Source organism: Morone saxatilis, unplaced genomic scaffold (genome assembly GCF_004916995.1).
Source record: "Morone saxatilis isolate NCDOM2014 unplaced genomic scaffold, NCSU_SB_2.0 Contig20, whole genome shotgun sequence".
Taxonomy (NCBI): domain Eukaryota; kingdom Metazoa; phylum Chordata; class Actinopteri; family Moronidae; genus Morone; species Morone saxatilis.
The window spans coordinates 12,999,487-13,012,432 of NW_023339763.1; the positions used below are offsets into that span (position 1 = coordinate 12,999,487).

The 12,946-nt window shown below is 40.6% G+C and overlaps 1 protein-coding gene across 1 annotated transcript in view; it reads left to right on the forward strand.

Annotated features, from left to right (window-relative positions):
- The window catches only part of LOC118331786 (protocadherin Fat 3), a 57,384-nt gene extending 53,267 nt beyond the window's left edge, over positions 1-4,117 (forward strand). The window contains exons 51-52 of the mRNA XM_035666863.1: positions 1,939-2,004; positions 3,357-4,117. Coding sequence (XP_035522756.1) covers positions 1,939-2,004; positions 3,357-4,117 — 827 coding nt within the window. The remainder of the gene's footprint in view (positions 1-1,938; positions 2,005-3,356) is intronic.
- Positions 4,118-12,946: the final 8,829 nt, after the last annotated feature.

Below are 12,946 nucleotides of genomic sequence, written 5' to 3' on the forward strand. Positions count from 1 at the left end.
ATGCGTGACAACAGACGTTTTTTAGCAAATATTAATGGAACCTTTTCAAGAATTTCTGTTCTGGTTCTGGTTTTATATTCATAAATATCAGGACTGACTTCAAAAATCCAGTATCAGTCAGGCTCTTCTGTAAGTAATTTGATGAAAGGCCACAATAAAACTGTCTGCCGATGTCTGTACAAGCTTATGTCTGCACTCAGCTTTGTGATAAAAAGACATCCTACTTTGAAACACCTATTTATGGGTGAGTGAGTGGTCTGCATGTTTTTTCTCAGAGACCAACAGAGTAGCAAAACTTTCATCAATGTTAGTATTCAGAATATAACATTCATAAATATCATATCAATATTTTGACCTCTGAATCAGGACCTCCAGTATTTGGAATAAGAAGCCTGTGGAAAACACTGTGCTAATGTGTTGTATATACATATTAAACATTTGATTTTATGCTGCTTATTTCAGCTCCAAAGTGTAGCTGCAGGTTGTGATTGATTGTCAATACTGTTAATCACTAATTAGGCTTCCACTCAAAACTGTAGTGTTTCTGCTTTCTTAGCCAACTAAAGCTGAAAAAGATCTTTGAGTTTTAGGTATTTATGTCTCTAATTAGTCCCAAGTGTTGAAAAATAAAACAAAATGAGTTTTTAGATAGGGTTTGCATTAGATAAGGGGAGTTGATGCTGGATTCAGATTGTATAAAATGCTGCCTCAGACCGACTTGCAACACATTTTTAATATAAAATGTAAAAAAACATGAAATAGATGATCAAATACACATTCAGTCAAGAAATAATGTCTAACATATGAAAAGATAGTACATATAAAAACAATTCTTTCACCACATAATTATTTCAGGCAAGCATATAACAAACACAAGAGCCTTCTGTATATAAATAGGTGATTAAGATCATTTAAATTATGCTGACATGTAATAGCTCGGTCAAGTTGGGCGTAGCACTCCAAGCAAAGCAAAGCTTTCACCCCCCGGCCTAGTAGAGGGTCTCAGAGGATTTTTGGGGCACTTTGAGCCAAGCCTCACATCCGCATAGAATGGCAGAGGAGAAGGCAGCTTCAAACACTTTCTTTTCACACTAAATAGGGCATCATCTACAGACTGAACACTGACTTTCCACTCTCACTGCATGCATGGTTTTGCTTAGACAAAGATCAGTGCAGTCATGAGTTGCACCTATCCTATAATATCCTTGTGTTCTTGTCAGTTGCTTGTGCTACAGTCTTAAAACCAAGATTAATTGGCTCATAGTTACCAAGTCTGTTTGTTCTCAGTTGCATGTAATTTACGAGGTCCGCAAAGTATTTCATTGCTCAACCAGAGCAAGACTGCGTTCATACAGTACCTCCTGTCTCTGCCAGCTTACTGAAGCATAAGAAGCTTTATTTCAGACAGAGGGAATTAAATGATGGATGAATTGTTGTCCAGTAGGTTGCTCCAAATACCCCATTGGATTCAGGGGGTTTGTGTTAATAAAAACACATGAACAAACATATATTTCTCATTTTATACAATGAGTATATATTCTGTTGTGTTTGTGGCCAAGAAAGTAGCACAGAAACAACTGCATAAAAAAACTAAATATATATAAATATCAGATTTATAACGAGGTGAAGAGTATTCACGTCTGTTTTTCCTGGAAATGGGATCTGAATTTTCATATGACATTAATGCAGCTTGCATGAGATAACATGTTTGTGTATTATGTATCATGTGTTATGAGTTTGGTTTATTTGTGTATTTGTCTGTATTGGTGCTAAATGGCTCTCTGCCAGCCTCCCTCTCCCATTATCAAGTGTGTTGTTCCTCCATGTCATAATTCACCATGTCTTTCTGCATTCAGTTGTTTCTATGAGAAGAGCATTTCATCATCAAAGGCTTCCTGTCCCATGAGATATTTGCTTTGTTTTCCACTTCACTGACAGCGAGGCGCCACCTGGAGAGCAAAGATGAGATTTGTGTAGAGTTCATCAAAGAGTACATTGTGGATTGTAAGAACATTAATTTATTTTTTACCCCTTAACCTTTCATTTGAAAGTATTCCAACCAGAAGTATTCCAGCAGCATGGCATGAAGTAAGAACTCCCACATTTTTTTTGTGGTTTTGCTGGCATGACAGTCTATTAGATATCTCCGTACACGTGTCATGCATTATATACCAGGAGTAGGCATTGCTAATGAAGGGTACTCTCCATCCCACACAGAGGATGACCCCTCTGGCTTCTCTTACTTCATCAATATGATATTTTTTACTCACAGCTCATTAACCTAACCATGAATTATGCAACCCGCATGCTGTAGTTTGTAGGAAGTAGTGGTTTAGCAGGGAGTTCTGCATCAGTCCATTTAACAGCATGAACTCAGCGGTAGAAAGGAATTTTGTGGACTTTTTTTGCACATTAATAAACTCTAAATGAGAATCAGAGCAATTACACAACGTAAACATGCAGTCCCAGAAAACACATCGTAAACCCCACAGTCCCACAGTGAGAAACAGTTATTCAGAAGCCTCCCGCTGCATGGCAGACACAAACAAACACGCAAATACAGACTCAAACATGCAGCACACTCACACATGTACCGACACATTATCACGCACATAACTAACAAGCAGCACATTTCTATGAAAATATAAAGCGATCAAGGGAGTAGATAATAAGCAGAAAAATGGAAGATGGGGGAAAAATAGAAACAAGCACAACAAGTTTGGGTATACACAGGCTATTCATTAATATAACGGAAATTGGCTTACATTTTTTTCTTTTAGGTAAGGGAGTTTATTAGCAGGCAGTAAATACCAGATTCTGGCACCTTGTGTTAGTCACTTTACACCCAGAGGTAGCTGTTGTGGCGTTAGGAGGGCAGAGATGGAATCTGCAGTGATCTGAGTAATTCTGAACATCTTCAGATCAGTCCCTCCAGTAACAGATCCACAAAAGCACATTTGCTGGTGTCACCTCACTTACCTCCCGTAGATAAGATTGTGATGATACTGTTGTTTCAGAAGTGATTTATTGATGTGGCACCTTTCACAGGCTGATCCTATTAGATAGATAATCTCATTCCTTGCTCACACTGTGCAATGCAGAAAGGCTGTTTGTAACATAACACACTCTTTCAAGTGAGGACTTCGTACTTCCAGTGATTTGGCAGCAGTAGTTTGTCCATGGAATAAAGCCTCAGGCTCCTAACACAGTATGTTAACTGAAATCCCTTTCTTAACTCTCTTAAGTAGGCCATCTCTCTTCTTGTTGTTCTGTTAAAACATACTATTGGTCACTGAAAATATTCCAAACTGCTTAACATGATGTTTTTCTTTCTTTTCTTTTATTTGGCTTTTCAGCATACCGCTGGGAGTCTTCCAGTCAGACTTCGAGCTGGTTGTCACCGTCACGTCTGCGTCCACCAGAGGTGGGATCCCATTACGACCTCAGTGACACCCAGCAGAACATCAGACGAGGAGGCAGTACACGGTCTCTCCAGCTGGACTACAGAGTGATGGGCTATGGCGGTGACAAGGGCCAAGAGAGGGGACGGGAGACCGAGAAGAGGACCTTCCAGTGGGAGAGGAATCAGTCAGGTGAGTGGGAGCGGAAATGCGTCCTGGACAAAGAAGAAAAGAGACGGCACGATGGGGAAGGAAAGAACACAGGCAACAGGAGCAGAGACATGGGGATGCGCCAGGACCACAGAGACCGTCAGCAGTTACAGGGCCATGACAGCTGCGAAGACAGCTCCTCGCCTGTTTACGAGGAATATCGAGAATCCAGCCATGGCCCAGAGCAAACAGAAGACACAGAGAGCCTTTATGATACTCTACCCCCAACCCGACCAGCCTATGAAGGATACCCGTCGAGCCCCCAAGGCATCAACCTGCATCCAGCCCAACTCCTGCCCCCTCTCAGAGCGTGGGACTTACAAACAGGGGAGTGGAGGGGAACACAAGAGGATCGTGGAGGGCTCGGTTCCAGCAGTCTGGCAGGTTCTGGGGACGAGCTAGAGAGACTACTGAACCTGGTGTCGCTCAGAGCCAGGAGAGCCACGCGAATAAACAGAGCCTCTACTAGATCTGAACCCACAACAGACTGGGATGGATTTAAATGAGCACACAAGACTGTTTAAAACTAATAGATGCTATATTCCTTTATAAATTAAAGAGAGGCAATGACTCTCTCTGATTATACTTGACATTTATAATACTACGCCGTTGGTCCGCCACCTAAAAATAATTAAAGGAGAATATTACCATATATTCTTTTATCATCAAGCATTATTATCCCACTGTAAGAAACAAACACTAATCCACCACCAATCCCCTGGCTCATTTATAAGCTGGTGGAATTAGAGGAAATATATATGTTCTGTAGACGCCTTCACCTGAGCTGCATGAGAGTTAGCTGAGATTGGCTGTGAATCAATGCTATTACATTTATTATTTATAGAATCTCTGGAGCACAACATTTATTAACATCAAAATATGAACAGAGCCAGGCTGTCTCTGTTTTAGACGATGCCAATGTACATATGTTATCACACATTTCATATATCGTTCTGTTGAATCACACGCGTACAGACACACACATGCACACAATCAATTTGTCAGCTCAACCGTGTAATGCATTTCTTATTTTTTACTGATGTGAGCTTGGGGTTGTTTTGGAGAGAACACACATCCCAGACATAGCCTCAGAGATGCTATTAAGATTACCATTAGTTGATACCAGGAGATCTTTATTTAATAAAAAAAAATATTAATTATTCTATGATCATTTATTATTCATGAGCCTTTATAAACAGAAGCCTTAAGGGTATATGGCTCATTATACATGTATATTAAAAATCTTTTTTGTTTTATTCATGCAACTCTAATAATGGTATGAACACATCCTGATATTACTCTCAATGAACGTTATGTATCTTGTATATATTACCAATGCAGTGCTTCAGACAGAATTAAGCCCACTTCATGCCTGGTGTTAACATGTGATATGAATTTTCATACTTCATGTGGTGAATGAGATGAGCTTGGAGAATTATGTGAAAACACAGCTGTGGAGAACAGAATCAATCAGCTGAGACATTTACACACAGTTGCCTCATTGATAACACATATAAAGTGCTGCTGTGTTCCCGGTTCACACACATAAAGAAATTAAACATAGATGTTGAACAAGTTTGAAACACAGGCAGAACAAACAGGTGGTACGTAACTTGGAGTATTTAAGAACGATTAGTAGATTCCTCTGGTAAACGTGACTCATTTTGTTTCATTTGAGAAGGACATAAATACTGGAGGATATAAATGGAATCCTCAAGAAAGAAGTAGATATCACCTCCACATCAGACTGTACATACTGTACATGTATCTAAATGAAGATGTAACACTGGAGGCCTTTTAAACAACACTGATAGCCACATACCAACTGACTTAAAGGTTCAGTGTGTAACATGTAGGAGGATCTATCTATCTAATATAACTGTTTTTGTATCGCTTAAAAAAAATACTGCTCATTACGATTTTATGACCTTAGAATGAGCCTTTTATATCTACAGATGCCGCACGTCACCTTCCATTAAAAGCCGTTATGTTTCTACAGTAGCCCAGAACGGACAAACCATTGCAAAAATGCCACTAAATCTTACACACTGGTCCTTTAACATGAACATGATCAGGCTTAGTGTCACCTAATGGATCCATGTCTCACAGTATGTGTCCATTCATCCTCTTTAGTCATTCCTTTTCAGGTCTACTGTGTAAGTGGGTTGCTGAAGCGTGTCCCATTGCATTGGGCAACAGGCAGAGAAACATCCCAGACAGGTCAGACTAACACACGGAAGAAAAAACATTCAAACCTGTAGGCACTTTAGAGTTTACAGTTCAGCTGGCCTGCATCACTGTGGACTGCAGAAGAAAACCCACCGGGAATACTGTGAGAACGTGCCAACAGAACAACAGGCTGAAATTTAAAACCTAGAACCTCAATGCTGTGAATCAACACTGCGAACATGTGAGACACCTTTGCTGTCATGCTTTACTACTTCATTACCATCAATTGCAGTTGAATCATCTTGTAAAGTACCTTTTAAATCTATCGGAAGCAATTTCAGGTCATGAAGCTGCTGAAGCCCAATGTTTATATACCAGTGTGGACTTGAAGAATATGCTCCAGCAGATTCATACTTTATTTGGAAGAAAATGGCGTTCGTTTTACGGGTGAATTATGTACCTGATGTGCTGTAGCAGGTGAACTATGTCTCAACGGAGGCTACATGAGATAAATAAATAATACCCATAAAATATTTAATCCTATCAAGTCAGTCTTGTCACGCCTCTTATATGTTTTTCTTTCCCTCCTGACTGGAATCTGGCAGATTCATTTAGCAGAGCTTAAAGTCATCAATGTCCTGGGGAGACGCGGGAATGTCTTCTTGTATCTTAAGTGCATAAAATGTATGATGAATAAATTTTATTTTGAAATCATTTGAGGTTATTTTAAAAAGAGTGTTACGATCATGGTTTAAGATTGTTTTGGCTGTAATACACTGTCAACTGTAACGTATTATGCCCTTTTTTGCCTCAGGAATTGATTTCTTGAATAGATGTTTGCGGCTTATTGTGTAGTACTCTTTGTTCCTGTGGGTTTATTTTCACACTGACCCAGTGCTATGATCAAATTATGCAGACTGTGCATCTCTAGAAGCACGTGTCTGTGATCTCTGCAGAACTGTGTTGTGAGGGCTAAGGCCTGGTGGTCTCGTTCACCAGCCTTCAGCAATTCATGAAAAGTAAAATCCAAATTCCACAGTCTCAGTATGTGTTTGATTAATATAACATGCCCCTCTGCTCATAATCCAAAGTAAAGCAGCTTTAATTACTGAATGTGACAAGGTCTGCTACCGGCGTGTAAGGTGGCATTTCTTAATCGCTCTATCTACATCCTCAAAAGGTGACCAGTCATTAATTTTTGATTGGTGACGAAAGGTCGAAGGCAGGCAATGGTCAGTTACACGTCTACACTCTGCACGCACTCTGTCTGTAACTAACAAGGAGATGCATTGTGGAACCTTTGTGGTTTCTGATTATTTCCTCTCCTCACCCCCTGTGGAGTACACACAAACTTTGTCCTTATTATCATCCTACCTTCCTTGTAAAAACACCACCGACTCGGCCAGAAAGCATTCCTATGGCAACCAGACATTCCCATGATCATGTTTGTGTTTCGTTTCCCCTGTCACATGCAACATGTTTTGCCCAATTTAGGGTCGAGGAGGTGTATATGTGTGTGTGTACCGTACAAGTGTGTGTTCATGTGTTTGCTGTATGATCTCACATTAGCACGCCTGCTCCCAAAGTACTGTATGTGTGTTTTGTTGATGCAGCGCAACATGGGGGAAGAGCAGAGTTGTTTGACACAAGAATAACCACTTGCCCACTCCTAAACATATAATATGTAGGTATGCATGCAAAAAAGTCAAGATTCAGTGGTGGCATGCATGCCCTCAGGTCTGGGACAGAAAAATGTGGCTTAAAATTATTCGTAAACATTCCAAGAATCAGTCATTACATCCTTTAAAATAACTATTTACAAGTGTACATTTTACGATAGCCACTAGCTGCAGCAATAGCTGCTATTTCACGACAGCAATCATTTTGTCGGAGTAAGTGTTACATTTTTTTGAACAGTGGATATCATTTTTGAGGGAAACACTTCATATATCTTTTAGTGCATGCCAGTTTGTGTCAGTGCAATAGATGGAAATAGCTCATAGTCAAATGTTGGCTGGCTTGTACCAGTTCTATTCTCTCTCCCTGCAGGAACCATGAACCACAAAAGACACAAACAGGTACAAGGCAGAACTCAAGGGAGATGAATTTTTATTTTCCTCAGCCCAGGAAGAAAATCATGCATTACTGTGTAAAATGCACATAAAACTTGATGAAACTTGTCACTGCAGGAGACATTCTGAAACTCCTGTTACCGACTTTGCAGCCTAAAAATAATCAGCTTGCTTTGCTCCCCAATGTGATCACAACACCTGAATTTATGTTTCATCTATTACCCCTGCCTGTCACAACAAGGCAACAGAGAAAATTAGATTTTATCAATTAGCATAATATGCTAAACAAGTCTCAAGTGAGAGGTCTCTAAAAGGTGCAGGTGACATGTCACCTTCCTTTTAATCCACCCATTCATTTATGTATTTTTTTTTTTGTTTGTCGCGATGCTGTCTTCATTCTGGGCTTTTAAAGGGAGAAAGAGAGGAGTCATTACCCACAAGACATGCATCCTTACGGGCAAAACCTTACGTAACATTATCTCTGCCTCCAGCCATACGTGTGGTACACACAGAATCAACACCAAAAAACGTAAACCACACAACACAGGTAGAAATAGTCCAGCTGTCTGGTCAGAGGGAGGGGAAAAACTACGAGCAATTTATTCACCCAGATTCACAGCTTATTAAATTATTCTGACAAGGATTATGCAACATGTCCCAATAACTTACACACTCTCTCTGGCACACTCTTTTGATGACCATCCTGCTTGTTTAACGTATTCCAAGCATGCTGGCTGTCCTAGTGACAGGCACAGGGTCAAACCAAAGGCAAAAACGAGGGCGTGTGAGGGAAGAGAGACCGGGAGAGAGAGAGCAATAAACAAAGTGTTGTATTTATTCATCATGCATCAGAGGAAACCGATGAGGACCTGCCAGTCCCTTTAGCTGCTGGCTTTTTATTGGACCATCTGGCATTTACACCATAGAGTCAGCTAAGCCACTTAAAACCTCTTTCTACCCCCACAATCCCCCATTTTTTCACTGTTTTTTTTTTATTTATTCTTTTCACAATGTCGTTCCTCCAGATCTGGCTGGGCACATCAGGAGAGGGAAAGGATGGACAAATGAATGAAAGGATGTTACATAAAGGAGGAGGAGAATAAGGGATAGATCAAGAAAGTCGAGAGATAAGTAGAGAAGTGGGAAAAGTAAGAGAGATTACCATTCCCTAGTTTCTGTTTATTGAGGGGTAGCTGTGTGGGTGATTATAAATCCACGCTGTTCTCAGTAACACCAGGATTACACACCCAGCCAGACCTAATCTATGTGCCTAACATCTGCCTCTGATGACACAAACGCATGCATACACACAAACATGCACACAGTCATACATGCACGTACAACACTCACATGACCATAATTGTTACAAATGCAGACACTGTCACAAGCAATTTCATCGCATGTATTATTCACAAATACTTAAATCTTACGAGTGCAATTGGACACAATATGCCTACACTGCTGAAACAAGGGGTGGGGGAAGGGAAATTTCGATGTATGACAATATGAATTCGCATCAGAAAGCCGCCCTCAGCTGTGTGTGACTGAGTAGAGGAAGCTGTGCACCAGCCCTAGCCAATCAACCCCCCCCCTCCCCCCCTTTCCCTGCAGATTATTACATGGCAATCCTCTGGCATATGCCTAGAAAATGACTGTGTGAGAAAGGGAAGTTCTGCTGCCACATACTTTATTGGGTTTTCTTGTGTGATGAGGGCGCATAAATGTGATTGGATTGTACTACAACTCATCTAGTATTAAACTATCATTATATGGCATTAAAAGACTAAGTAATCGTCTCAAACTTTGGGACATATCTTTGGAGGGAAAATGGTGACTTTCTGCAAACTACACAAAGACCAATATGCTGAATCCGCATTATCGGGGATATGTTTATTTTACCCTCCATAAGTCTTGGCTTGAGCTCTTTTATGCTGATTTAACAGGGGGCTTTAGTGTTTCTATGTTGGACTTTATTACAGTGCTCCCCAGTTTGTTCTGATCTTGTAAAGAAATGCTGCCTAAAACAAAGGTGAGACAGAATGATGGATCAAAATGCTGCTGAGAAATTTGGCAGCATCATGGGCCTGAGAGCTCAGCTTGTTATCTGCCTTAGCTCTGAGGAATTGGTACGCTGTCACCCTCGAGACTGCTGAGATCTGATTTTGGTAAAAAGGAGGTCTGCTCTATATTGTGCTTTGATCATCAGGGGGTTTTCATGTTCACCAGCAGAATAAGCATCTAGATTTGCTGAAGTTGCTATAACTGTAAGATTTTTATAAGGTCCTTGTTGAACTGTGCAAGTGTGAAATGCCTGTGGTAGTAACCTTTATGGTCCATCAGATGACTCGAATGTAAGAACAATCCTAGCGCATCTAAAAGGCACAAACATCCACCAATACAAATTGTTGATGTTACACCTGAAGACACCCTGGCTAACAATTAAATTAAATTAAAATCGTTTGTTAATTCTGCAGACATACTGCTTTGATTAATAGCTTCTCCTCCCTCCCTCTAAATCTCTAAATTAAAATCTAATGGCAGCAATTCCAAATCCAGATTATAACAAAATCTCTTTTCGTTTGGTTTCTTGGTTTAGGGGTTATTTTCCACCAAATTTCACATGGTATTTCTGTGCTTTTGTGCTTCTTTCATGAGCTGACAGACAAACAATCAAACAATTATGCAATCACAATAATTATTCAAAAGAACCACTTAATATAACAAAACCAACTAGCTGTGTCCAAAATGATGATACCACTTTCTAATCATGTGCCCTTTATAAAGGGTTACGTGTCTAACATTCTAAGAAAATCTTCTCTAATGAAGCTTCAAATGTTGAGTGATTATCACTGATGAAGATTCCCAGGCGTCTCATTTCCAAATAAAACAGCTGCTGAAGGTAGTAAGTCTTCTACAAATAACAATATTATTAAAAACAAATATCACAACTGATCAAATCTGCAGTTATAAATGGCAACAAGTTGTTGTTAAACGGAGTTTGGTGCAGCTATACTGCATCTCCTTTTGTAACTAAAAAGACTTAAAAAGATACAGTGCCATACATGCTGGAAAAGCAGCTGGCTTCTACGTGGTTAATATTTCTCTGTGTGCTTTTATGGCAGAGGTTTTGTAGTTTTGTAGCTATAAGTCAAATAATAAGACAGTTTTAATCTAAGCAGGGTTTGGACCTGCATCACCATTTTCTGCCTGCATGCAGCTGGTGCCCTTTTTATTTTTTCAGACTGAACATTGCCACTAGTACGGCTAAATATTATATCTTTAAAGTCTTGGAGAAAACACACACTCCACGCACAAGATATCACAATTTTCTTAATTTCCCCTAATACACACAATAAATTATTCATAACAAAGATTGACCCACGTGGTTATCACACTAGCACAAACCTTTAATAAAATAATCACTGCCATTCAGTTTTATTATAATGAATTACAGTTTTTATTACATGCTGTATCCCTACTGAATGCTCCTCAAGACTGCGACATCCTTCTCCTCCAAACCCATTTGTCATCCCAATAAGTGATGTTACAAAAAGATTAGATGTCTTTGAAAAATGGCTACACTTGTTACATTACAAAACCACTCACAAGGAAATATATACAATAGCACTGCCAGGCAAGTTTCCCCTTGTGTCTTTACACCCTACTTCCAGACATTTGTTTTGGTGGCACCATCTGGTGATTTTAACCAAACTCTCTGCGGAACAACGGCTCTGAGGGAGCCAACAAAGATTCATCAATATTAATAAAACCATGTTGTCCTGTGGAGTACAGCAAAAAGAACATTGCCATATGGAGCAGTTATGTTACTTGTTCTCATAGAGGACGGCACGCTGATACCTAGTTCTTGTGGCCGGTCTGCTAGAGCATCATCCATCCACTTCCCCATTCCTGCTAATATTCCCACCATGCAATATGCTCCACTGCCATAAGTGAGTGCCTAAGATTATTGAAGGGTCTTTCAGAGCAGGCAAACACAGTAATCACATTGGCTGTAGATTCAGAAAATCTTTAGTCCACCATAGTCAGGGCTTTGCAGTTTTCAATTAGTAGATTTATGTTTTGCACCGTCAATGCTATTCTACATGTGTGAAGTTGTGTCAGTCCCTGCTCCTGCTGGTATGTGTGTGTGTGCGCGCGCGCGCGTGTGTCTGTGTGCCAATCTGGCTGACCTCAGAGCCAGAGCTGTCTGTCTCCTGGTCATCACATCAGCCCGTGGAACACATCACCCTGCTTTGAGGCTGACACTGGGCTGCTCTAATCTGCTCCTGCTGCTGTGCTTGAGGGCATCCGCTGCAGCCATACGCCCAGCGGTGAAGAGTTAAACAAGTGAATGGCGCTGGCCTCAATGTGTCACCACTGGCACTGACAATATCGATGACATATAAATCCACTGGATCTGATGGGAGAGTTCGACTGCATTGCTTCCACCAGTTACCCATGCACGTCAAGGGATGAATGGGATTAGACTGCCACCTCCACTTGCTCTGACTGCACCGTGCACCAAAGTGAATCATAGTCCAGAGTCCAAAAATGGCACCCTGGTGGAGGCATGCACACACAAGAAAATTGGTTCAATCAATAGTTTTGTCTTTGCAATTGAGTGACTCCAGCTGTTTTTACTGATTATTTTCATCTTTTTTTTTTTTTAAAGGTGCATGCATTAACACGGGATTTAATAAACCAAATAAATCAGTAAATATACATGTCATTTCGGGCAATAGATCTACAGAACAGCATATTATTGTGCTTTCAAAATGTTCTCTGGCTCATCTGTGACAAATGCTCCACATAAATCACAGTGTGCTGATTGGACTTCCCGTGCCGACCCACCGCTGTGTGTACACTTAGAGCAACTCCGAGCATTGTGCTGAGATCAAAGACAGATTCTTGGCAAGTCACGCTGGGAATGGCCAGGGGAAGATGAGGGAAATCTTTGTTTGCACGCATACCTTGGCGTGGTATTGGGGGGGGGGGAGAGAAGCTCAAAGGGGGAGGCTAGAGAAATGGACAGACACATAAAGCCAGGTAAAACTGTTGTCTGTCAAGCCGTGTGTCTCTCCGTCCTCACACCGT